This window comes from Protopterus annectens, chromosome 9.part0 (genome assembly GCF_019279795.1).
Source record: "Protopterus annectens isolate FY-2018-M chromosome 9.part0, PAN1.0, whole genome shotgun sequence".
Taxonomy (NCBI): domain Eukaryota; kingdom Metazoa; phylum Chordata; order Ceratodontiformes; family Protopteridae; genus Protopterus; species Protopterus annectens.
In genome coordinates, this window is record NC_056743.1 from 767439813 (window position 1) to 767467668 (window position 27856).

General features: G+C 43.9%; 1 protein-coding gene across 2 annotated transcripts in view; it reads left to right on the forward strand.

Annotated features, from left to right (window-relative positions):
- The window catches only part of TTC17 (tetratricopeptide repeat domain 17), a 3338929-nt gene that overhangs the window by 1122689 nt on the left and 2188384 nt on the right, over positions 1–27856 (forward strand). For both annotated transcript variants that reach the window (XM_044083397.1, XM_044083398.1), the window contains exon 11: positions 26994–27140. In XM_044083397.1, coding sequence (XP_043939332.1) covers positions 26994–27140 — 147 coding nt within the window. The remainder of the gene's footprint in view (positions 1–26993; positions 27141–27856) is intronic.

Sequence of the window (27856 nt, forward strand, 5' to 3'; positions counted from 1 at the left end):
GAAAAAAACTGCCAAGTTTGAGAGTTTGCAGCTCATGTGTCATGCACAGAGTTTACAAATGTTGTTCCTACTGATGTACTACACATTCTCTGAAAGAAGCTTGCAATTCAGTTACACCCCAAACTTCTTAATTTCTCTAGCATGTCGAAGGGCCAGATGCTGGCGTCCTCTCCTGTCCAGTTGGTGAATCTGGGAATATTGAGGCAATGATACAATTGCCTCATGTACACAGACAACCCTCTCCTCCTCCGACATAACACAAATACTTGCGAGAGATGCAGCTATTTAGCCAAACTGGAGGCTGAGCTCTCAACTCAGGAGTGGCAAGACCAGACAGGAGGAGAAGGCAACTACACACACCACAAAACCAGTCTCACATAAAGCTATCACAACAATGAATCAAACACATAAACACACAGACATACTCGGAGGCTCTGAGCAAAAATTTACCTAAACAGCAGAGGCCTCCAAAGCAGACACCCAAGCAACCGTCACCTCATGACACACCACAGGCAACACATAAAACACAAAATCAGTGTGCAAAGCAGTCACAGCCCTTAAGGCCAAATACAACACCAAACATACTTGTCATAGGTGACTCCATAGTCAGACACACTGATGTCCCACTCACCAGGCTGAACAAGGAGAGGGTCACAGTAAGCTGCCTATCTGGCACTAGAATCCGCCACATAACACAAGCACTCGGGTCACTCCACAGCAAGTACAAATATGACACCGTCATTGTCCATGCTGGTGTGAACGACCTGAGACGTACCTCCCTGGACTACATGAAAAAAGACATAGAGGAGCTCTCTGACTATGTAGCCCAGGCAGGTATGACCCTGACCCTGAGCAGCATCCTTCCTTCACCAAGAATGATGCCACAACATAGAGACAACATGATCAGCTTTAACAATTGGCTTAATTTCCGGTGTCATTCAAAGGGGATCCAGTGTCTGTCTGCCTGGGATGACATGCTTGACAAGCCACGCTGCTTCGCAAGGAACGGCTTGCACCTGTCACCCCTGGGATTCCGGATATTGGCTAAGGCTCTTGCAACCCCCATAATGCCTTTTTTAGGCAAGGCTCAAATTCTAAACCTACCACCCTAGAAAACAAAAATGGGAAGAAACTAAGGGTAATGCTGCTCAATGCCAGAAGTCTAAATCTCAGAATGCACGCACTCGAGGCCCTTCTCAGTATGGAGAACATCGATGTCTGTGCTGTGACTGAAACCTGGTTCAAGGCTCCTGAGAGCACCCCGGCACTATCAGGTTTTACCTCATATCATGCGTTCCGGCCCCAAAACCCGGACCACACCACAAAAGGAGGGGGTGTATCCATATTCATCAAGGATACCCACACCTCCAGGTTGGTGTCAACGCACGAAGCATTGGAAACCATCCAGGTGCAATTAACCATAGGCAAAACTGCTTTACAATTTGTAACATGCTACAGGCCACCCTCTCAAACTCGGGAACCTCACACAGCCTTCCTGAAGACACTGGAGGGTATAAATGTATCTCCAAACACCATTATATTGGGTGACTTCAACTACCCGAATATAGACTGGGAACATTACTCAAGCCCAAACTTTCTAGTCCAAAGGTTCCTGGAGTTCATAAATTCAAACGCCATGGAACAACTAGTCACCGTTCCCACAAGAGGAGAAAATATACTAGATCTCATCATCACAAACATGGGGACAAAATGCTCCACACCGGAAGTATATCCCTCATTGGTGAGATCAGATCATAAACTAATCTCACTGGATATCCATATCCCGCCCCCACCCCAAACAAAAAAGACCACAGTGAAGAACTTCTCTAAAGCAAACTTCACACTACTCAAGACTGGTGTGGTATCCTTCAAGGCCCCCGAACCAGTGGAAACCACAACCCAAGCTGCGGAAGCCCTTACAGATGCCTTCTACGAACACCTCCAATAAAACCAAGACTCTTTCCACCAAGGGCAAACGTCCAGTCTGGTGGACCCCAGCCATAAACAAACTTTACAATAAGAGGAGAAAGCTGTTACATGATAGAGCAAAATCCATAAAAGAGAAGACACCTTTGATCATTATTAGTAAAAAAATACGAGCACTCATAAAATCATCCAAGGCCAACTTTGAGAGAAAAATTGCCATAGATTCAAAATACAATCATAAGGCCTTCTTCAGCTATGTTAGAAACCTGGGTGGAAACTCCCAGATATGCTCAGAATTAGTCCAAAATGATACAAATCACTGAACCCACAGACATTGCCAACATACTGGCAGACAGGTTCAGTGCAAACTTCACCCCCCTCTCCCCCCCAAAAGGAGAGATAACTATCCCAGCGGAGTGCAGCCTCCCAGACATCTCCAATGCGCAGGTGAAAGCTGCTCTCTCTAAAGCTAAAAACACAGCATCAATGGGACCGGATGGTGTCCCCGGCTGTGTGCTACACGAACTCAATGAGGAACTAAACCCGCACATAAGGCAGCTGTTTAATCTTAGCTTTACCACAGGATACGTGCCCAAGGAGTGGCGTACGGCAACTGTGGTCCCACTCCACAAAGGTGGTGCCTCTACAGACCCTGGTAATTACCACCCCATAAGCTTAACAAGCCTGGTCTGCAAAGCTATGGAGAGGATCATAATGGAACTCATAAACAAAGACATAGGGGACTTGCAGACATTGGACCCGACCCAGTTTGGCTTTGTCAAGGGCAGATCATGCCTTTTGAACTTGGTCGACTTCTTCGAAACAGTCACCAAGGCCATTGATGAGGGAAAGGCAGTCCATACAGCATACCTTGACCTTGCAAAAGCTTTCGACACAATACCCCACTCGGGTATTATAGAGAAACTTACCAGCTTAAATGTAAACCCATATGTCACAAGATGGGTTGCAAACTGGCTAAAGGACAGAACCCACAGGGTTAGAGTAGCTGGCGCCATGTCAGACTCCAAGCCAGTCACAAGTGGTGTCCCACAGGGCTCAGTCCTTGGCCCCTGTTGTTCGGCATCTACTTCTCAGAAGTACAGGCTAACATAGGAGGACTATGGCTGACAAAGTTTGCAGATGACTGCAAACTGGGAGCCATAGTGGAAAGTACATCGGACACAGATATCCTTCAGAGGGTCTCACGGAAACTGATATCTGGTGCCAGAGCCATGGCCTGAAGTTAAATGCCAAAAATGTATAGTCATACCCTTCGGGAAAAACAAGGTAACCCCACGCTACCATATAGGTGGCAATCCACTAAGCACAGAAGAGGTTATCAGGGACCTGGGGACCCAGGTTGACAGTGGCCTTTCTTTTGACACTCACATTGCTAAAGTGGTTAGAAAAACCTTCTACATTGCCCACCTGATCATGAAGGGATTCACATCCAGATCAAGTGAGGTCATTGTTCCCTGTACTCTTCACTTATCAGACCAATGATCGAGTACAATGCCCCATTCGGGATGTATCTCACCCGACACCTGCAGCAATTGGAGAGACCCCAAAAGTTCCTCACCAAAAGGATAAAGGGACTCCAAAATCTGTCATATGCTGCCAGACTGAAGAAACTCCAGCTCTATTCAGTCGCATACCGTCTGCTCAGAGGTGACCTGTGCCTGACATACAAGGCCATGTCCAACCCGGAATTAATGGGCATGCTCCACCTCAAAAAATCCAAATCTACCAGATCCACTAGAACAAGCGACTTAAACCTTAGCACGGATATAAATAGGACGTGCTGGAGGGATAGATTTGTCACCCAGAGACTCCCTATGTTGTGGAATAAAATCCCGGTCCATGTGAGGCAGAGCACCTCGCTGGCTCTGTTCAAGAGAAATCTTGACCAGTGGATGGGAGATCGTAGGTTTACCCCGGGAATCATCTCTGTGTCACTGCTGGACAGAAGCACAACAAACTAATGGGCACAGTATTTTTTAACAAGGGGTGGCGTAAGCCACAAAAACTCTGGGCTAGGCTTATAAATGCCTTAGGGCAGATAGCCTAGTATAAACCTATGAACCTAAAAGTGTCAACAAATTACTGAGCTAGACTTTTCACAAGGAGCAATTTTGGAAGTTTCAAATCCTAGCCATGGTACTCCTCCCATCTCCCCTCCTTCAGTGGGCTAGAGTCTCACATTTCCAGCTTGGTTAGATTTGATTATTTATTCAAATTTGCATGACAATAGACATAAAACTAATCACAGCCTGGTGTGCCACTAAAACTGTTCCTTCAAATGTTTCCTCACTTTTGAATAGCGTTTCCTTGGAATAAAACAAAAAAAAAACACATATCAATCCAGAGTTTAGGCCAATCTATCCATTTCTTAAAATGTGCACAGCAAAATAGTTCAGTTTGTAATGCATTCTGGCTGCTCACAGTATTATCTTTGCATAGTTATTCTCTTATAGCATAACCTGAACATATGGTGTTTAATGTTAAATTTTACAGTTCTCAGTTTAACAATGACTTCTGAAACCTCTGATGTGACCCAGTACTTTGTTATTATTGCTTTATGTAGTTTGTCTTAGTTGTATACTTGCATGCGTCTCACCCTCTCAGCAACAGACTCCTGGAGAAACTTCCAAATCAGATACTTGTATAGAAAGAGTCCCAGCAGCTGTAGCAGTGATTCCATACTACAAACAGGGCACTCATAGTACTGACAAACACAGGGAAATGTATGTCTCAGTCAAGCAATGATGAAATCGCTAGGGACTACACAGAGAGAAAAAAAAGAAAATACATATACACAGGTGAAAATACATTGCAATATACTGTAAATACATAGATTAATACAAATAGTGCACACATAACACGTACAGTAATACACACATACCACCATTAAAATGAGAAATACACTGTCAGTCATATCAATATACTAAGAAAATCAATCAATATGCTAAGAAAAATCCCAAATTTAAAAGAACATGGAAGGAAAATGTTTTTTTGATGCTGTCATCAAAATCCCGCTCAAATATTCAGACATAATTAGACTAACTACAGTATCATGTAGCTTTGAAACGTGCTGATATGTTATACGTGCAACAGTTCATTATTCGCTCATAAAGCAAATGTCAGAGTGGAAAAGTTCAAATGGTGGATAAGGAGAAGTAGTGGAAGAGAAGGAAGAGTGAGAAAGTATTTGTTAGAAGTAATTATTAGGGTAAATACGGGAGGCAAGAGAAAAATTGAGTTAAAGCAAAATTACAAGCAAGAGAAATGAAACCAAGGAAAAGCATGGACAGCAAGATTTACAGCTGCAGGCTGACAAGTGGATGGGTAGCAGGTGTCATTAAACTGTGTGGTGACAATGAACAAACAGATTTGTCCACATTAACCATGCTTCATTGTTTTGTGCGTGTGGTGTAAAAGAGCTATAAAGCAAATCTGCACTGACACCTGCTTGCTGCCCTGCTGAGGTGGATATTTAAGTGCAGTGGACTGGCTGCAATAGGAAGGGATGGGAGCAATACCTCTCAATGTCTTAGAACAAGAAATCTGGACAAGGCCATAAATAGTGGTGGTACAAAGGCCCAAAAATAGGGACAATTTTTAAATATTGTTCTTACAAACTTAGAAAGTTAACAGGTTTTGCATTAGCGTGAATTTTCTTAAGGATATGAAGTGTGAAAATCAAATGCATTTCATTAATTTCTAACTTCAGTGTTCAATGATTTGCCAGTAATTTGACAGAAAACTGCAGTTTTATGAAAAACAAAAACTGTGAGATGAAAAAATCTGGACTTTCTGTCCATTTGAGGGGTGTGGATGGGAGTCCTGAGCTGACATCCATCAGTCATTTCCATTTGGCAAAACCATTCTAGTAGTGTTTTGCAGAGAGGTGGGAGAAGCCTTAAAGTTGACTGGTATTTTGTGTGGGTGTGGGTAGCTGTGTTTGTGAGGAGTGAAGGGTGTGCCTTTGCTAGTGTGATGTGAATGTTATGCATTATGAAATGGAGAGATTGAGTAAAATTGTGCTCAGTGTAGTCCCTAGCAATTTCATCATTGCTTAATAGAGACAGACATACATTTCCCTGTTCTTCAGTACTATGTTTGAGTGCCCTGTTTGTAGTATGGTACCACTGCTACAGCTGCTGGTCCTCTTTTAATACAAGTATCTGATTTGGAAGTTTTCTCCAGGAGTCTGTTGCTGAGTGGGTGAGAGACATGCAAGTATACAACTAAGACAAACTACACAAAGCAGTAGTAAAAGAAAGTACTGGGTCACGTCAGAGGCTTGGGAGGTCATTGTTAAGAAACTGAGAACGGTTGTGAAACTTATCAAACACCATAAGTTCAGGTTATGCTATAAAGGAATAACTATGCAAAGATAACCACGTGAGCAGCCAGAATGCATTACAAATTGAATATTTTACTGTGCACATATTAATAAATGGATGGATTTGGTCTAAATTCTGGATGCATGTTTTTTTTTTTTTTTTATTCCTGGGAAATGCTATTCAGAAGTGTAGAGACATGTGAGGGAACAGTTTGTGGCACACCAGGCTGTGATTTGTTTGTCTGTTGTCATGCAAAATTTAATACATAGTTGAATCTAGCCAAGCTGGAAATGTGAGAGACTACCCCACTGTAGGAGGGGAGACGAGAGGAGTAACTTTGCCAGGAACTGAAACTTGCAAAACTGCTTCTTGTGAAAAGTCTTTATCAGTAATTTGTTGACACTTTTGCAAGCTTCTTTCAAAGAATGTGTGTAGTATGTCAGTAGGAACAACATCTGTAAAACTTAGTGCATACCAGTCAGTGACACACGAGCTGCAGACTCGCTAACTTGGCAGTTTTTTTTCAGGTGTTCCATTCTAAATGAATAGAAGTCTAGTTTGACAAGAAATGGTAAGGCTATATATTCTCAGTCTGTGCATTATGGGACAGATTTAGCTTGCCAAAGGAATCACAATGTCTAGACCCATGAGGGCAGACAAGTAAAAAATTCAGGAATGAGTACTTATTTTGCTGCAGGCAGCTTTGGGAGGTACAGTAAATTGTGGCAAGATAAAAATGTTCATAGGTTCATAGGTAGGTACTAGGCTATCGGCCCAAGGGCCTATGTAAGCCTAGCCAACAAGGTTCCCTGGCTTACGCCACCCAAGAATGTTGTTTTCCTGTGCCACTGTCGAGCAGACACACAGAAGTGATCCCTGGTGTGTTTCCTATTTCCCATCCACTCATCAAGATTTTTCTTGAAATAGTGCTAATGAAGAACTTTGCTTGACATAGATGGGTAAGCCTGTTCCAGAGTATGGGAAGTCTCTGGGACAGGAATCTATCCCTCCAGCATGTCCTGTTTATTGTGGTGATAAGGTTTACGTCCCTAGAGCGTGTAGCTCAGAGGGATTGGGATTTCTTTAGGTGTAGCATGTCCAACAGCTCTGGGTTTGACATAGCTTAATTTGTTAGGCAGAGATCACCTCGGAGTAGGCAATATACTACAGAGTAAAGCTGGAGTTTTTGAGGCGGTCAGTGCAAGGCATTTGTTTGAGGCTAGTAATCCTCTTTGTGAGGTACTTCTGTGGCCTTTTCAGCTGCTGCAGATGTCTTGTGAGGTACATTCCAAAAGGGGCATTGTACTCAATAATGGGTCTAATGAGTGTCGAGTAGAGGGGATCAGTGACCTTTTTTTTTCCTGGATGAGAACCCATTTATGATGTGTGCCACTTAGAAGGACTTCCTGACTACTGTGGCGATGTGACTATCAAAGGAGAGACTACTGTCCACCTGGGTCCCAAGGTCTCTTATCACACATTCGGTGTTAAGTAGATTGCTGCCTATGTGGTAGTTCATGGGTACAGAGTTTTTATCAAAGGGGATGACACTGCACTTTTTGGCATTGAGCTTGAAGCCATGCCTCTGACACCAGGCATCTGTCTCAGCAAGGCCCTTCTGTAGGATGTCCACATCATTTGTGGACTTGACTATAGCTCCTAGTTTGCAGTCATCTGCGAACTTTGTTAGCCAGAGGCCTTTTGTGTTAGCCTGTACTGCAGAGAAGTAGATACCAAACAGGCGAGGTCCCAGGATGGAACCCTGTGGTACTTCACTTGTCACTGCTTTGAGGTCATATTTGGAGTCTGCAACTTTTACAGTGTGGGTTCTGTCAGTGAGCCATTTGGCAACCCATCTTGTGATGTAGGGATTTATACCTAGTTTAGTGAGTTTAGCTATAATCCCAGAATGGGAGATGGTGTCGAAAGCGTTGGCGAGGTCAAGATAGGCTGTGTGAACCACCTTGCCTTCATCTACGGCCTTAGTGACTGCCTCAAAGAAGTTGATCAGGTTCAGGAGGCATCTGCCTTTCACAAACCCGAACTGGGTGGGATCCAGAGTTTGGAGGTTACCAATGTCTTTGTTAATGAGTTCCATGATACGTTACATGGCCTTGCAGACCAGGCTCGTCAGGCTAATAGGTCGATGGTTCCCGGGATCAGTGGTGGCTCCCCCTTTGTGGAGTGGGATAACTGTTGCTGTGCGCCATTCAGTGGGCACAAAGCCTGATGCGAGGCTATTATTGAACATGGTGCTTAAGTGGGGAGCCAGTTCGTTCTGAAGTTCGTGTAAAACGCAGCCTGGGATGTTGTCCGGTCCCATGGATGCTGTGTTTTTGGCTTTAGTGCAGCTTTTACCTGCACAGTTGTGATTACAGGGACTCTGCATTCTTCCTGTATAGATATGGGCCCTTTAGGGGGTGAGGGGGGGTAAAGTTAGCACTGAACCTATCTGCCAGGATGTTGGCAATATCAGTTGGTTCTGTAATTTTCGTGCCTTTGTGCTGTAATTCAGAGCAGATCAGTTTTTTTCATCTTTTGCCCATTGTGGTCCTTTAAATATGCAAGCTGAACAAGAATACAGTTGATGTCATGGGATAATAGCAAATGTGTGAGCAATACAGTATTGCAGTTTTGTAGTAGAGGCGGAAAGATGGAGAACAGCAGATTAAGGATTTTGAGAGAGAGGTATAGCCCTAGAGCTATTGCTGTAATAGGCATCGAGATTGAAGAGAAGATATGATGGGTAACTGACATAGATTGTGTGGAAGGGTGGCACATGCTGGACTTAGTAAGTTGGAATATATACTTGAAGATTATGAGCCATAAGTGAGATAGGGAGGAAACGTAGAAAGGCTAGGAATATTGTTTTTTTTTTTTATAATCAATGCTGGTACATATACATAGCCAATGGGAGAACAGGTGTTTCAGTGAAGTCCTAAAGCATTCAGGGTTGGTAGTAGGCCTAATTGAAGGAGGGAGAGCATTCCATAGTTTTGCTATAGCATATGAGTAAAGTATTTGACTGGCAGAAAGGTTAGATTTTGCTACATTAAGGAGCATCTGAATGATCGCAGAGGTCTATTTGGGTGATGCATGGTCAACAGAGAGGAGAGGGCAGGACAGCTAGTAGGTTTATAGATTAGCTTATGAGCTGTGGTTAGTTGCAGGTATGTTGGACAAGTTCTAGTCAGTTTAGATGTTGGAGTGATGCGCAGTGGTTAGAGGAGTATTTGGCAATGGTTACAAATTTTGAGATTTTATTGTAGCACGAGTTCAGTTTGGGTTTAAGAGAGGTGCACCATAGAGCAAGGATGGCAGTAGAAAGGAAGAGGCAATGGATAGTCTAGTTGCATAGGTGAGGAAGTGTTTGTGCCTGTACAGAATACCTATTTGATATTTTATGATGTCTGTATTAATATGCTGGTCACACGTTAGGTGTTCCTCTATGATGGCTAACAGTTTGGGACTACTTTGAGGCAAATGCTGAGCGAGTTGATTGTAAATTCATTTTTGGTTAGGGAGGTGTTTTTGTGGGGGGGGGTTGAATAACTAGGTTGGTTTTATTAGCATTTAGGGCTAAATGGTTATTTTGCATCCATGTTTCAGTGGAGGTGAACTAATTTTGGGTGAGTTTAAGTAGTTCTGAAGTAGACTCGGCCATGCAGGTGATGGTGGAGCCATCTACATATTGGATGACATTAGCATGGGGAATGCCGATATGGAAATCATTAATGAAAATGGTGAAAAGTGAACCTAATAGGGACCCATGTGGGAGTCCAATATTGATGATGAAAGGAGAGGGGGATTGATGCCATCTGATTGGTTACTTGTCTGTCTGTAAGGTAGTTAGAAAACCAGCCTAGGGTAGGGGGAGAGATGCCTAAATTGAAGAGTTTGGTCAGAAAAAGTGGGTAAGAGAGAGAGTATTGAATGCCGTGGAAAGATCAAGAAATAGTGAGGAGACAAGGTATCCTGAGTCTCTAGCATGATTGACTGTGTTCAAGGAAGATAGAAGAGCAGTGGTAGTGCTATGACTAGGCCTAAACCCATGTTGATTTGGAGAGAGGAGGTTGTGGTGTAGTAGGTAATTAAGTAGTTGGCTGCGGATACATTTTTCCAGAATTTTGGAGATGGGAGAGAGTATGGCAGTTGGACGGAAGTTAGATATATCATTCTTGTTTCCACCTTTGTGAAGAGGGGGGATAAATGCCTTTTCCCATATGGTGGGAATGAAGGACTGTTGAATGGGTTTTGTTTAGTAGTATACTAGTGGGATAGACTAAAGTGTTTGCCGATTTGTGGAGGAATTCTGGAGGCGAGTTATCTGGAGCATTTGAACCAGGTTTAAGTTTAAGCAGGATGTTTTGTGGTGGAGGTAGGTATTGGTACAAGAGATAAGCTTGGCCTTGTAGCAGATGTGTCTGGAGACGGTAGGTTGATTAATGAGACGGTGGCAGTGAAGTTGACTGTACTGTTTTTAAAGAACGAATTAAAAAGTAAGGTAGTTTCAGCTTGGGCCATGTCTAGATAAGGGGAGGGATTATTGCTTTTGCCTGGGTATAAGAGATGTTATTGACCTCCAAAACGTTTTAGGATTTTGCATATGATGGTTTTGCGAAGTAATCTAGTAGTCTTGTTTATTTTTGATGACAAGTCACTTTACTTGATTATGCAGTTTGTATTGAACAAAGTCTGCAGGATTTTTACTTCTACGCCATCATTTTCAGGCCTTATCCCTAGATTTTGTAATTTGTTTGGGTTTGGTACGCCAACTGGCCTTGTTGGCTTTCACTCTCCTATGTCGGACTGGAGCAAGATTGCCTAGTACTTGGAGGAATGTTGAGTTAAAAAATTCAGCAGCATCATTCAGTGATAGGCCTTTAAGTGGATGCTAGTTGATATTTCGTAGGGTAATGTCAAAGGTAGTTGGGCAGAAGTGGGGTAGGTCTCTGGTATGCTTATAATGATGTATATTGAGCAGAAGTTTATTTGCAAATTATGTATGCCAATAGGTGAACACTAATGCTGTTAGAGTGGCATTGGAGGAGATTTTACTAGGGTCAGAGACAAGGACCCAGTCTAATATTGAGCTGTGTTTGTTGGGTCTGTGTTTTTACTGAACAGTAATAATGATTGAAATGTAATGTATTATAATGTAATGTACTTAATGTTTTTATGTGAAACTTTTCTCCTCGAGCCTCCTCTGAAAAAGGGTTTGCTAGTCATGCCATTCAGATTATCCCTTGGAAGTAAATGCTCAATAAAGTAAATATTTTCATTAAACCACTATTGCACACGGAATATATTCTGCCAAGGAAAACATGTTTCCAGACAGTCTACATAGTTTCAGGGACCTTCCTTGCATGCTGTACATCTGCTTTTATAATGAGTAGATTTGCCCGCATAAGAGAAATGTACAGATGTAACGAAACTCAGAACTGTCTTGCTGCTAGCCTGCATATACAGACCTCTGTAAACATTGCGTCTAGTTTTTCCATATGGTCTGTGTCAGTGCAAAGTATTCAGGCAGATACCCATGTCTTTCAAAAAATAAAAGTGTGTGTACAGCAGACACACCATGCAGGACTTCCGTTCTAGTTTTGTGCTCTGCTTGGGGGATGAACACCACATTAATTCTTGTGCTGTTTGTCCGCAATTAAAAGTTGAACTACCTTTGTATTTACTTAGAAAATAGTTAATGTGAAGTTCTATTATGCCGTTCATTCTTTACTGATAGGTTCAGAGCCGATCCGGCCAGTTACAAAGCTCGAGGTCTTCAAATAGCTCAAGGCCAAGTCCCTATCCTATGATGCACCTAGAGTTACCTCAGATGGAGTTTGCCGCTGCAAAAGATCAGAGGTTCTGCATTAGCTTAGGCCAGTAAAACTGTTTTTCTCTTTACTTATTTACTTATATTTAGACAGTTGAAATAGTTTTATAAAGCTCTTTCAGCTTTTTGGTGTATGTTACTACATTTTAGTCCCTTCTCTTAGTGTGATTAAAAATTTTTCCTAGTTGGCCTCTTGTTTTAGGCCTAGTTTAAAAACCTTTTTCAATTGAGTGTGTTTAGTCAGTGACCTTTTGTCACATTTTTGCTAAATAGTGTGTAGTTATTTGCTGTGTGGTGTGTTTAGCCTTGATTTTGTTTAGAAAGGCTTGAGTTTATTAATTACTGTTGCAGTTTAAATAGTTAACAGTAATTTTGTCGGACATAGATATTCCTTAGAGTATTTACAGTATGTTGTATCTTATAGCAGCTATCTTCTTTTTTTTTTCTTTTTTTTTTGCATAGTCTGCTCTTATTGTGTGTTTTAGACAGTAATTTACCCTTTCCTGTCTCCTTAAAATTGACATTTGCATTACTGTGTGTGTGTGTGTGTGTGTGTGTGTGTGTGTGTGTGTGAGCATGATTTTATTTGAGGCTTGTGTGAATAATTGCTGTTAAGAATTTTCTGTGGTGACAGTAATTTTTTCTTGATTACTGTGGCTGACCAAGAGAAGCATCCTAAGTCAGGTTTTAAGAAGTGCCCAAAATGTGGCCAAAAGATGTCTGTAACAGATGGCCATGTAAATTGTGTCTACTGTCTAGGAGCCCTGCGTTTACAGGATAGCTGTTCTATATGCCATTCCTTCTCCAGGAAAGAAAACTAATTAACAAGAGGGTTGTTGAAACCGACGTTTCAAGAAGCTTTGAGCGACCAAGATGGATCCAGCAAGTCCTCAAAGTCTTCTAAGACTTCGACTTTGGCTCCACTGCCATCGGAACCGACAGTCTTTTCTTTTCGGAGCCGGTCCCCAGTCTTGGAACCAGTATCCGAAGCTCCTAAGAGTCCATTACTACAGTCGATACCACCTTCGGTGTGCTCTTCTCGGTCCTCTATCAGCCTTTCTGATCTGGATGTGGATCTTGTGGTGCAGAAGCTGTTATCAGCATTGGCCTTGGCAAAAATTTTATTGGCTTCAACCCAAATGGCTTCGGAGCCGCTGACCCTTGCACCAGCTCAAACTATTTCTCCTCCAAGCCATGCTGGTCCTTAGGTGCTGGAGGAGTCAGACCCATTGATCGTGGAACCCACGGAGCAGACTCCTGCTCCATTGTCTTTGGCTTTGTGCACTCTGACATCTTCGGTGCCGATCGAGGACTCTAGGAGCCGACACTCTCTGGTTGGGTCCGGGGAGGATAGTCGGACCTACTTATCAGTTCTGACTCTGCCTCTAGGGGTTTTGGCTCGGATGAGCTCTGCTCCTACCTCTGGTTCGGAGCCCACTGTCCCGGTGCCTGGGGTATTGACGGTTTCTTCGGATTTATTGGTTCCCTCGCATCGAAGCAGCGATGCTTTGGATGCCGTGAGGAGAGTCATGTCTCCTAAGACATCCTTGACATTAAGTCCAGCTTCCACCTCTAAAGCGCCTGTCTGCTTCTGCCTCACACATCCTGACCAAGCGTAGAGACCCAGAGCCTCAGGAAGACCCATTGGGTGGCCCTTGCTCTTCCAAGACCTCACCAGAAGCTCCCACTGATGAGGTTGCCAGGAAGAGATTGTGTAAGAGGAAACATCTAGACCCCCCCCCCGCGGAGTCTCTAACATCGGATACGGACTTAGATGAGTCAGAAGGGTCCCCACAGTCCCCCTCTGAAGATGTCTCATTCTCTGAGATACTTGAAATCCTTGGGCAGAAGTGTGATTGGCAGTTCAAAAGCCCTACTTGAGGATGTCCGTTCTCCTGAAGGCTTTCAGGTCTCAGCCCTCCACCTCTTGGTCTCTGCCCTTCGGTGAGCTGATGCAGCTGGTCTCATGAAGGGCGTGGGAGTCTTCGGATACTATGGAGCCTGTCCCTAGGAGGCCTAATAAGTTAATTTCTGCCCCCCTTGACAAATCCTTTTTAACAAAAGGTGTTCCAGGGAAATGTCTGAAACTTCCTTGTCTATCCATCCTCCTAACAGCGACTCCAGGATTTGGGAAGCGCATGTTTAGTTCAGCGACCTTTGCTCTTCGTTCGCTCAACTATTTAACCCATTTTACTAGGTTACAAAGAGATCTCCTTAAAGAGCTAGGAGATGCTCTTCAGGGTACAGTAGCTGCTGGAGCTACAAAGTTGCCACCCAGCTTGCTACCCACAATTCTATAGTTAACTCATCCATGTGCCTCATCTCTTATGCAGCTGATGGAATGAGTAGGGCAGCAGGTACAGGAGTTGCTCTTAGGAGACGCTCCTCCATGTACTTGTGTTCCTTCGCTGAGCTCTTCAAGTCATCCTTCGTGAATACTCCCTTTGGCTCGTCTCTTTTCGGGTCTAAAGTGAAGGAAACCTTAAACCAGGTGTGAGCAGGATGGAAAGACTGCAATCGTGGTCCGTTTTTTCCACCCCTACCACAGACCTAACCTAAGGGTCAAAGGGGAGGAAAAATGTGGTTCCAAAAAGCCCAAGGAGCTTTTCAGGACACACGTGGTGAACCCCCCCCCCTCCAGAGGCAGAGGATGAGGCAATAATGGAAGACGCTGCCTTAGCGGCAGAGGGGGTTTGCAACACCAGGGCGACAGAGATCACTTCTCTGGGAAGCCCTACCAGCACTCCTGAAAAGAGGCCCGACTGTCCTTCTCTGGGAAGCCCTACCAGCACTCCTGAAAAGAGGCCAGACTGTCCTGCTCTGGAGGCAGTTAGGGGTCGCTTATCTTTGTACCCAGACGCCTTGCTCAAAATAAGAGGGCTGGGTACAAAGTATCATTTCCACAGTATACTTCATTGCATTCGTCACACCCTTTCCACCCACAAGAAAAATCCCAGACGTTCCACCCAGTTACAGGGAACAAGCAACAATAGAGGTCCATATGTTGCTAAGAAAGAGTCATTCAACTAGTCCCAGCAGACCAGACAGGATCCGGAACTTACTCAAGATTCTTTTTAGTTCCTAAAAAGAAGGGGGACTTGGGGACCCATATTGGATCTCAGCAGACTGAACAAATATGTAAAGAGAGAAGTTCCAGATGGTCACGCTTCAGTCTATACTTGCCTTCTTAGGGAAAGACAATTGGATGTGCTCGATAGATCTCAAGGATGCATACTACCACATAAAAATGGCCAGCCCATCCAGAGATCATCTGCGCTTCTGGCTGGGAGCCAATCATTACCAGTTTCGAGCCCTGCCCTTTGGTCTCACTACAGCCCCCATTGTGTTCACCAAATGTATGGCAGTGGTCATGGCTCACCTGAGGCTTCTAAGATTCCAGGTGTTTCTGTACCTAGACGATTGGCTCCTTACCGCCACCACCAGGCATCAACTCATTCAGGCCAGGGAGTCCACTCTGCAATCAACTGGGCATTACAATCAACTCAGAAAAATCTGCCTTGTTGCCATCGCAGCATATCATTTTTATCGGGGCAGAACTGGACACCACCACCACCACACTAAGACTTCCAATAGAAAGAGTCTTTCTTATTTGTTAGCATGTCAGTGTTCTGATATCCAAAGACAGTGCACCAGCATCGAAGTTCTGAAATTGTTAGGCATGATGGCAGCAGCAATTCTAGTCATACCACTAGCTTGTATGCACATGTGGATACTACAGCGGCGGCTGTTCAGTCAATGGTCTTACCAAGATCTTCCCATGTCTCACACCATAATCACAAATTCCTGCAAAAAGGATCTTCAGTGGTGGTTGACCTCAGTTCATGTCACGATAGGACGCTCATTTGTGCTACCCCCTCCAGCGGCCACAGTGACCACGGACGCTTCCCTGATTTGGGGGGGGGGCATTTTCAGGGGAAAGAGAGCCCAAGGCACATGGACTGATCAAGAGACCCATCTGCATATCAATGTCCTAGAGATGAGAGCAGTACTTTTGATGTTGCAGTATTTTCAGGATTCTCTTCCTCTGGGTACGATTGCGATTCAGACAGACAACATGTTGGTGGTCTGGTATTTGAACAAACAAGGAGGAACCAGGTCTTACCCCCTTTGTCTCGAGGCTGTGAGTATGGCAGTGGGCTGTTTCCACCCAGTGCTTTCTGTTGCAACGCATATCCCGGGGAAATCCAACGTGATAGCAGACAAGCTGAGCAGGGCAATCTTGTTGTCCCATGAGTGGTCCTTCAAGAAAGAAATGGTGGACAGGATATTCCGCAGGTGGGTCCAGCCTTGCTGTGACCTTTTTGCCAGTCACATGAACACAAAATGTAGAAGCTACTTTACCCTGATTCACCCTTCAGGAGAGGCCTCAAGGGACGCACTCATACACGATTGGCCTCCGGGTCTCCTCTATGCATTTCCACCAATCCCATTGATACCCAAGGTTCTACAGAAAGCAAAAACCCTGGGAAGGACCATAATTTTAATAGCCCCTCGGCCTCGTCAAATTTGGTTCTCCTTCCTTCAACTTCATCTTTTGGGGGACCCTTGGATTTTGGACCCAGTTCAGGACCTTCTGACGCACACAGGGAAACTTCATCCCGCTCTGCAGTCCCTGAAGCTGACAGCATGGCTGCTCCAATTCCCATCATAGCCAGGTTCCGTAACCTCTCCAGTGAGACGAAACAAATCCTCTTATCCTCTCATAAATCTTCTACTAGGAAGCTACATCTTAGCAAATGGAAAAAAAATTCTATATGGGCATCTAAAAACAATATTGATCCTTACCATGCCCCTATGGCCTCCATTTTAGAGTTCTTGACTATGATTTTTAACAAAAGAACTGCAGCAGCAACAGTTCTTGTTCAGCTGGCTGCTATTTCTAATTTTAATCTTGGATTTGAAGGATTGAATGTCTCACAAGTTATCCAAAGCCTTTCTTAAAGGGACCTTTCATATTAGACCACCTGTGAAATCTCCCTTTTCTCCATGGAATCTAAATTTTATGCTTTCCCGCATAATTCTTCCACCATTTGAACCAGCTTCTTCGTGTGACCTCAAATTTTTATCATGGAAAACCATCAATCTGAAGTAGTTAACTTCATTTGTGCATCAACCTATGGGTTATTGGATCCATATCGGATCCGAGCCGGCAGTTTCCAGCAGCTAAGATCCGAGCTCCAAGCTCCTCCCCCTTACCCATAACTCCCTGCCATCCCTTGCTGACCTCAGATCTAGTTTGCCATGGTTTGAACAGCAGCTTGATCTTGAGCGTCTGAGTTTTCCTGAGACGACTTGTGAGAAAAATCCTTTTTTTTTCCTTAACTTAAAGTTTTTGGTGATTTGAGTGTTGGAGCTAGTTTAGTTTTAGTTTTTAGAGTATTCTCTCGGGTTTTGCGTTCCCTCCCCCTTGATTCTTAGTGTGTTAGGGTGTGTTTGTGTGTGTGGTCTTGGGGCCTAGTGTTTGTGTTTTTAGTTAAATGTCTGAGGCCTCCAAGACATACTTTTCTAAATGTACTGAGTGTGGCCATAATCTTTCCCTGGCTGATGGCCACACTCAGTGCATTTTATGCCTTGGGGTTGAACACCTATCTTCTGGCTGTACTATTTGTGCAGCGTTCAACCCCAGGGCTACTAGGGACCGGAGGTCAAAGCTGATCCTGGCAGGACTCCTGCCCCCAGACTCGGCTCCATCCTCCGGCCCCTCCGTGGCTCCTGCCGTGGCTCTGGCAGCATCCACGGACCCTTCCCTTCCTCTGGCCGGGACTCAACCTCCCTCTTCGGGCCAGGAGGATAGGGAAGCTAGGAGGGAGAAGCGCCGCGAGAAACAAACGGTGGGCCGAGGCCTCTGCGTCAGCCCCACCGGCCAAGCGGGTCTCTCCCCCCGGGACGGCCGGGCCTTCTCCTTCTCCTTCTCTGCCCTGTTCTCCTTGCTTTTCGCCGGAGGAGGAGACCCGATCTCCCTCGAGGTCATCGAGGCGGCACTCCCATCTCGCCTGGGTGGCCTCTTCCAGGTCGACAAGAAGCCTGACTGATGCAGACTTGGACTGGATGATGAGAAGGTTCCTCCAGGCCCAGCTGCAGATGGGAGTGCTTCTGCCTCCCCCCCTCCTCACAGCTTGGTTGATCCAGTTCCAGTGTTAGTTCGGACTCCCGGTATCTCTTCCCAGGTCAAAGCGATTCTAGTGGCGGCCCACAAGCCGTCTACTAGGAAGGTTTATCGTAGCAAATGGAAACGTTTTTCCATTTGGGCTGCACATCAGAACCTAGATCCTTTCACAGCTCTGTTACCAGCTGTGCTGGATTTTCTGTTGGGACTGTTTGATAAAGGGGCTAGCTCTTCCACAGTCAAAGTACAGTTGGCGGCTATCGCTCATTACCACGTTGGATGTGATCTTAGCCCTCTGACTTCATCTAGATTATGTAAGACCTTCTTAAAGGGCACCTTCCTACTAAGGCCTCCGGTGAAAGAGGTGATCCCTCCTTTGGGACTTATCGCTGGTGCTCCAGGCCTTAACAGCTCCTCCCTTTGAGCCTGCTGCCTCGGTAGATCTCAAGTTCTTGTCCTAGAAAATGGCCTTTCTTGTCGCTATCACGTCGGCAAAAAGGGTTTCGGAGCTTCAAGCCCTTTGTGCCAAGCCTCAGTACTTGATTTTCCACAAGGATAGGGTATTCCTCAGGACCAATCCCTCTTTTCTCCCCAAAATTGCTTCCGAAACTAATATTAATCAGTCTATTAATTTGCCAGTCTTCTTCCCTAATTACCAAAATAAGGGCAAATTCATATTTCACTCTTTTGGATGTACACAGACAGTTGAGATTTTATCTGCACAGGACAGCTGGTCATAGACGTTCAGATCAGTTATTTGTGTCCTTTGCTAAATCCAGTTTGGGGAAAGCGGTTTCTAAAGTCACACTATCCAGGTTGATTTCTCAGTGTATTCTCTTGGCTTATGAGAGTTCTGGCAGGCCTGCTCCTCAGGGAGTCCATGCCCATTCAGCTCTGTCTGTTTCTACCTCTGCTGCTTTTCGAGCTAGAGTTTCGTTGGATGACATTTGCTCGGCTGCCACGTGGGCCTCATCTCACACTTTTATAAACCACTACAAGTTAGATCTGGCTTCCAGAGGGAGAGCATCCTTTGGCTCTGCAGTGCTCTGGAACATCCTTCCTTGAGGGCCTCCCAAGATTCAAGTAGCTGGGGACTCTGTCCCATAGGCTGATGCACAAATGAAGTTAACTACTTCAGATTAAGAAGTTATGTACTCACCATAACATTCCATCTGAGTAGGTAAACTTCATTTGTCAGCAACCGTCCCTCCCTCCATCCCCCTGTCCTCTTCGGATGATTTTGGTGTTCCTGCTTCTCGGTAGGTTGTACCCGGTTTACCCTAAGCAGGTTGCGATTGCAAGCCTTGTTTTAGGCAAACTCGATCTGAGGTCAGGAAGGGATGGCAGGGAGTTATGGGTAAGGGGGAGCAGCTTGGAGCTCGGATCTTAGATGCTGGAAACTGCCGGCTTGGATCCGATATGGATCCGATAACCCATAGGTTGCTGACAAATGAAGTTTATCTACTCAGATGGGACGTTATGGTGAGTACATAACTTCTTATTTTAGTAGCTGTCACTTCTGCCCGCAGTGTGTCTGAGCTTCAGGCTTTATCCATCAAGCCTCCTTATTTGATATTCCATGCTGACAGAGTCTCACTTAGAACAAATCCCTCATTCTTGCCCAAAGTTTGCACTGAAACCGATCTCAACCAAATTATTTATTTGCCAGTCTTCTTCCCCAACCATTCAAACAGTTTAGAGTACATGTTGCACAAACTTGATGTTCACAGACATCTCAGATTTTATCTGGATAGAACAAAAGATTTTAGAAAATCAGACCAGCTTTTTGTTTCTTTTTCAGACTCTAGGAAGGGTAGACCAATGGCTAAAACAACTCTGTCTAAATGGTTATCTGATTGTATCACCTTTGCTTCAGCTGCCAATATGCCTTTGCAGCATAAAATTAAGGCTCACTCAATCAGAGCAGTTTCTACATCATCTGCTTTCCTATTGATAACATTTGCACAGCTGTCGCTTGTCAAAACCTCATACCTTTATCACTCATTACAAAGTTGACAAGGCCTCCAGAATCAGGGCCTCCTTTGGATCCACGGTCCTGAGAAATATACTCTTGTGAGCCACCTGAGATTGATGGTGCTTGGGAAGCTTCCATCCGTAAAGAATGAACGGTGAAATAGAACAACTTCACATAAAGAAGTTATGTACTTACCATAACATTCCATGTGAGTTGTTCATCTCGCCTTCATTCTTGCATCCCTCCCTCCAACCCCCTCCTGGGCTGTTAGATGACCAGGATGCTGGATCCATACTGGTTGCTTAATCCTTCTATAACCTTTCTTGGGAGTGAAAGAATGACGTATGGTGTTATAAGCAGCAAACAAGATCTGAGGTACCTCTAGGTGCATCATGGGATAGGGACTTTGCCTCGAGCTATTTGAAGACCTCGAGCTTTGCAATTGGCCAACTCTGAGCCAAGGGATTGACTCTGAAACCCATCAGTAAATAATGAAGGCGAGATGAACAACTCAAATGGAACATTATGGTAACTGCATAACTTCTTTTTTTCAGGTCTTGAGGTGATCTGCTACAGTGCTGTCCTCTTCTAGTGTGGACCTACCTTCCCACTCTGTTGAAAATTGTCAACAGTGATGATGAAAACTGTACAACCTCCTCTCTCATGTGGTCTGAGACTGACTTCACCATGGCACATTTGTAGTCCCTGAGCTGTCTTGTCTGTTTCTTTTGGGCCCACTAGTGCAAATCCTTTAGAGGCTGCTATGGCTCAGGATACTTAAACACCTGATAAGACTATATATCTGTGTGAGGCATCTGCTAGAGCAGAAACAAGAATTTTATCTGTAGGTAAGGAAAGTATTCACCGAATACTGACATCGAAGTCTTGGCTCATGGAGATCAAGCATGCGACTTAATCCCTGAAGACTATGTATTTGGGTACTCCTTGGGAACGCACACAGAAAAAAAATCCCCCACTGCTTCCAATTAGAAGAGCAATAAAGATTTATTTAACTCTGCACAAGGGCTTTTTAAAGCTATTCAGTTTGTTTCTCTGCCTGCATAGCCTTCATCCACTTCTATCATGTTGAAATTATTTCTCTTTAATAAGAGACATTCTAATATTCTGACCAGGAAGAGCTTTATTATTTCTCTCAAATTCCTTCTTCCACTGGATGTGAATCTGAGACAGAGTACACTGTTCCTTTGACTTCCCTAATGAAGAAATGTATTTTGATGATGCAAAGCTAAAGTGAAAGATGATTTTTTTTTACATAGTTTCAAAGCGTAAAGAAGTTTGTGACACTCAGAAAAGGTACTATGATGTGCTGAATATGAATATTCACCAAGCCTGTTGCTACATGTCCAGTTCTGGTAGCTGTACAAGATGTGCCTTTTTTTGCTGCTTTTATGTCCCCAGACTCCTCATGTCCCTTAAAAGCCTGGCAGGTTTTACAGGGTTCCTGATTTGCACAAGTACCTTTATAAAAATCCCTCTGCCGACTCTATCATAGGTTCATAGATTAGTAATAGGCTAACTGCCCTTGTGAGCCATTTTAAGCCTAGCCAATTATCCCCTGTGAGAGTCAAACCCTGTACCTTAAGTTTGTAAGGCAAACACCTTAACCATTAGGCTACTCTCCCAACACCATTTTTTTGGATGTTGGCAAATGTACTAGAACCTTACCCTCTTCTGTCCCATTTCCCAGCGAAAAAGATAGCAAAGCTTTAAATAGGCATGGCAAAAAGGTATATTCTGTCACCTTAGTGTTTAGTGACATTCATTTGCCAGATCCACATGTTCTGAGTTCCTTTTATCTGGTTTGAGTAGTATGGTGCTAACCCTGGGTAATCTTAACTCTGATGCAAGTATGACATCCATAGCATTATATTTTAATTTTGCGCCTCGTATAGCTAAACACATTATGAAATGTGGCTTTGATGCTTTGGATGCTGTCCCTAGACCAAGAGCAGTTTGTACTATTATAAGAATGTGTGCTTGAATAAGATTATGTTCCTTTTCTGAGGATGTGAAAGAAGAGTTGTTAAATAACCCCCCCCCCCCCGACATGGACTTCTTAATCCGGGCTGCATAAGTCTGGGAAAAACAATTAAAACAAAAAAAGATAGCAAGGAGACTAAAATGTTTCCAGTAATTTACCCCTCAAAGAAAAAACTTTTGATCCATCTAGGTCACTTACCTACTCCCTCCCCTCCCATCCCCACTCCAACTCTCCTCTCAAAATTGCAGCAAATCTTTTTTGTTGTTGCAGCATGGCAATCAGCAACCAACTAACACTTGGGTTCTAAATTTCATAGGACTACAGACTCCAGTGGCCTGGCCTTCCCATTCTATCAGATATTCTTCCGTCACCAAAAGATCACCTTCATATTATGCTTCCAGTTGTGTCAAAGGGTCATAGCCATTCCCCTGAAAGATATTGGTGGACAAGGATTTTACTTAAGTTTTTTTTTTTTTTTTTTTTTTTTTTTGTCCCTAGAAAAGAGGGAATTGGAGGCTCATTCTAGACCTGTCCAGTATAAACAGTTTTTTGCACATTCCGAAAGTTAAACTGACACTTTACTGCTTTCCTTTCCCTCTCAATCCTTCTTACTCGCTCTTTAGACCTAAAAGGTGCTTATTTACACATTTCTATTCACAAAAAGCACATATAAGTTTCAAAACACCTTTATTAAATTATCACTTAAGGCACAGGTATACTTACAGTAATAGAAAACCGTATTTTTGCATTTTACATATACATATTTATACATCACATATGTTTTCTTTCTTTATAGCAGTCATCAGTGCATTATTACATAAAATTGCTCTGTTCTTGCCTTCCTTTAAACATCTCTTGAACATTATTCAAGCACAGATCATTTTTCATTTTTTTTTTCTGGCTTCCCCTATGGTGCAGAGAGCAGTGGATCCAGTTTTACTCAACTCTGCTGCTGTGGTTCGTTCACCCTCTGCTTTCGATGTGGTGGAGAGGGTTCTCTTGGCTCTGTTGAGACCTGTGATGCCGTCTTCCTCGGAGTCCATCCTGGTTCCCTCTTTCTGAGCTGGAATCTGCCATCCTGCCCCCCTCAGGGACAGCCTGTAGCCACTCCGCTCCAGGGTTCCCTCCCCGGGAGCTTCCTGAGATTTGAGTCCTCCCCAAAAACACCCCCTGAAGAGCTCCCTCGGAAACGTACGTGGAAAAGGAGGCACTTGGACCCCTCACTGGAGTCCGTCACAGAAGACACCAGCTTGGAGGATGAAGAGGGTTCTCCCCGATCACCCCCAGAGGATGTCTTTCATCATGGATATCCTGCGCCAATGTGGGGGGTGGTCAACCCAGAAACCCAACCTGGATGAGTCTGTGTTCCTGGAGGCGTTTGGCACAGGAACCCTCTACCTCCTGGGTGTCACCTCCTGCAGATCCTCTCGTGGACCTCATTTCATCCAGGGCATGGAAGGAAACTGACATGGTGTAGTCTATTCCCAAGCACCTGGGCAAAGTTTACAGCATCCCATCCAATACGCAACACTGGTTGAAGGGATCCTCTGTAGATGCCATGGTGGTTCCATCAGCCACCAAGAAAGAACTCGCTTGGAGTACTTAAGTCCATCTGCCGGACCGAGAGTCGTGGACCATGGATCGTTTTGGGAAGAAGACCTACACCTTAGCCACATTTGCTTTGAGGGTGCTGAATTAGATGGCACATGTCATCAAGACTGCAGCAGGACCTGGTCAAGGAGGTCACTGAGTTTGCCCCAGGGTCCACATCAGTGGAGAAGGTGTTCTCCTATATGGCCACCCTTACCACTATTTCCAGTACTTCCATGAGGCTGCTGTCACACGTGACTGAAGGTGCCTCTAGGGCAGCCGGAACAGGCGTAGCCATCAGGTGTCACTCATGGGAGCTTAGTGATCCTCATTGCCCCCTTCTGGCCTCGCCAAGTTTAGTTCCCCTCTCTGTGGTCTGTGCCCCCCCCCCCGGACACTAGATCCTTTTCTGGATCTGATCACTCATCCCTTAGGGATCCCACACCCAGATTTGGTCAGTCTGAATCTCATGGCTTGGCAGCTCCAGTTCCAGTGATAGGACTCCTGGACTGCATTCTCAGATGAAGAAGATTTTGGTAGCGGCTCACAAGTCTTGCACCAGGAATGTTTACGCCAGTAAGTGGAAACGTTTTTCCATATGAGCTTCTCAGCATGATCTGGACCCCTTTACTGCTCCAGTCCCCACTCTTTTAGAGTCCTTGGTGGATATGTTTACTCATGATGCTAGTTTTTTTTTTTTTTTAATACAGTAAAAGTACAATTGACAACTGTCTCCAGCTTTCACATGGGAAAGAATTCAGATTCTTTGGCTTCTTCCAAGCTTTGTAAGCCTTTCTTGAAAGGTACCATTTTACTTAGGCCGCCAGTCAAGGATCCAGCACCCTCTTGGGACCTTACCTTTGTACTACAAGCGTTGTTTTCTTCCCTTTTTGAACCAGCAGCTACAGTCAACTTGCAGTTCCGGTCTTGGAAGACTGCTTTTCTGGTCACTGTTTCCACGGCCAAGAGAGTATCAGAGATCCAGGCCTTGTCTGTCAACTCCCTTGTATGGTGTTTCATAAAGACAGGGTTTCCTTAAGAATTAATCCATCATTTCTTCCAAAGGTGGCATCAGAATCTGACATTAACCAGGTCATCAGTCTCCTTGTTTTCTTTCTGAACTTCCAGAATAAAGGTAGAGTATAAATTGCATTTGCTTGATGTTGACCGGGAACTGCGCTTCTATAGAACAAAATCCCTTCGCAAGTCTGATCAGCTTTTTGTTTCCTTTTATAAACCTTTCTTAGGAAAGCCTGTAGAAAAAGTAGCAATTGCTTGTTGGATCTCTCGGTGCATTGTGTTGGCCTATCAAGCCAAAGGATTATCCCCACCAGATCATGTCAAGGCACGTTACACCAGGTCTGTAGCTACTTCTGTGGCCTTTTGGTCTAGGGTTTCCTTAGATGACATATGCTCTGCAGCTACTTGGGCATCATCACATACGTTTATCTCTCATAACAATTTGAATCTCCTTTCCAGAGGCAGGGCATTTTTTGGTTCAGTCGTGCTGCCGAACATCCTTTCATGAGGACCTCCCATGGCTGTTTGATAGCTGGGGACTTTGTCCCACAGGTTGAAGATCAAATGAAAACAACTTCAGATAAAGCTATGTACTCACCATAACATTCGGTCTGAGTTGTTGCTTTTCATTTGTCTTCAACCATCCCTCCCTGCCTTATGTGGGTTGTGTAGTGGAGCAGATGGAAGAGGCATAGCCCCTACTCTGGTGAACCTTTTTCTTTATTGAGCTAACGGGTGCTACTGTCTGCAGCAAACTCCATCTGAGGGGAGGAGGGAGACTGGTATTTTGGGTAGAGGAGGAGCTTGCATCCAAATGCTGGAAAAGGTGTCCCAGTCAGATCCTTACCAGGTCCAAATTCCCACAGATTGAAGATAAATGAAAGCAACAACTCAGATGGAATGTTATAGTGAGTCCATAACTTAAAAAAAAGAGTTGCCTCAAGCTCCATGTGAAGCTGCAGCCAAGCTCTGTTGTATTTTTTTTTCAAATGGGAAGGCTGTATTACTGGTAGCTTAACTACTTCTAGACTGGCATCTAAATTAACAGCCCTAATGTTACTCAACCTTTCTTATTTTTTTTCACAAGGTTGGACGGGCTGACCCTTAGAACTATATCCCTTTCTTTATGTCTAAAGTACTGTCTGAATTTTCTCTTGTTCAAATTGTCCAGCTTCCCTGCCTTTCCCATTTATTCTGTGAATTAGGGTAAAAGGAGTCTTCATTTCCTGGATGGTTATAGGCGGTTGAGAAATCTGGATAAAATTAATCAATTTCATGTATCTTAAAATGAAATGAGTGTCTAAACAAAATATTTCTTGCCTTTGTTTCCATTCAGTTCTGCTATTCCAGCCATGGCAAAACATCTGCTAAGAATGTAAAGGCTCATACACAATCTCTGGTGCTTTTTGGAAGTGTGTGGATTCTATATCTATTTGGTGAAGCAGCTACCTGTCTTCTCCTCGCACTTTTACCAAACATTATAAACTTGATGCTTTTTCTAGAGCTAGGACTGATTTTGCTAGGGGTGTTTTTAAAAGTCAATCTGGATTCTTGTTCTCCATTCATCCTTTTTGAGCTTTGAAAATTGTTCCATCTGTAAGGAACACTGAACAGTAATCTTATAAAGAATTTAATATAGTTGAGTAACTAACGTTACCCCAACAGTAAATGTTCCAGTAGATTACTGTTGCAGTACAATTGCTTTCCCTCCACCCTGCTGAATTATCTGTTCCCTGGCCCAGGTTAAGATATCCTTTCTGTATCTTTTTACCCGATTTCCCTATGACAGGGTTTGACTTTGAGCTGTAGGTTTCCGCTTCCCATTTTTGGTTGAAGAAAGCTTTGAATTTTGATAAGTCCTTATGACCCTGTTACACTGGCATTTCAGCTCATGCTAAGTGCTGATGTACTGTGTGTGAGAAATGACCGTGAGCTTTGTGGACTGGCCAGGTGTACAATTATCCTGGCTGATGCTGTCTGTAAAGAATACTGCAGTAGAGATCTGTTTGACCATCTGTTATGCTAAGTAGCCTACACAACTGTACTTTTTGCCTACTACTGTTTCATTTTTTTTCAGTTGTATAGATTTTGTGGTACTTTTGAAATCCTATATTTGCTTTTTTGTTTGTAAGGTGGTATTAAATGTTTTTTCTCATTAATATTTTTTAATTCAGTTTGGTGATGATACCTCAACTGCCACTATCGTATCCGTGAGTTCTGATCTGCATGTAAACTGGAATGAGACCCAAGATGGCCTGCAGTTTTCACCAGTGACTCGTTCAGTCTATAAAGTGTGGGGCAGAGACGCTAACTCTTTCAGGGTGAGTACAATGCATAAATATTAAAGGTCTGAACTGAAAACCCATTCTGTGCACAGTGTGCATGCAAGTTCTCATAAGTAAAATGTGCAAAATTGTTTAGCAAGAGAGCTTGGTGGAGCGGAGTGGGGTTATAATGTATGTCATGTTATACCGATCCAGTTAAATGAGTTGCTCTACATGTGCTAAAATCAGTTTTAATGTTGGCTTTGAATTTTAAGGAATAAGATAGTCATGTTGAAAGGTCTTTCTGCATTTTGGGAGTGAACACTCTGAAGATGTCACCTGTGCTGTGCACTCTTTATCTAGGAAAGAAGAGATGAGCAAAGTGGCTGGAGGTTGTAGGTTGTCCTGATGATGAAACAATCTGTGAAGAATGAGAAGGTTCCCAAATCAAGTAGTTTGTAGGTCAGTGAATTTAACAGTAGTTCAATTCTGTGCGATTAGGAGCCGCTTTGCTTGATAGTGGTGTTCTGTTGTTCTGACCAGTGTGAATCTACAAAATTTAGTGGTGATGGTTTGCAGGAATGCCACAGACTTTTTAGAGGTGGAAGTGGTTGCATACATGTCTTATTCTAGCTGGCTGAGGAATACTCCTTCACTGGTTACCGTCCTACTTTCTGGGTGAAAGAAGTTAGAAATTTGATCCCAGGTTAGTTGAGCACTAGCTTTGGCCTGTATTACTTCTGTGTTTTAGAAGTTTTGTTAATTTTCCCAGA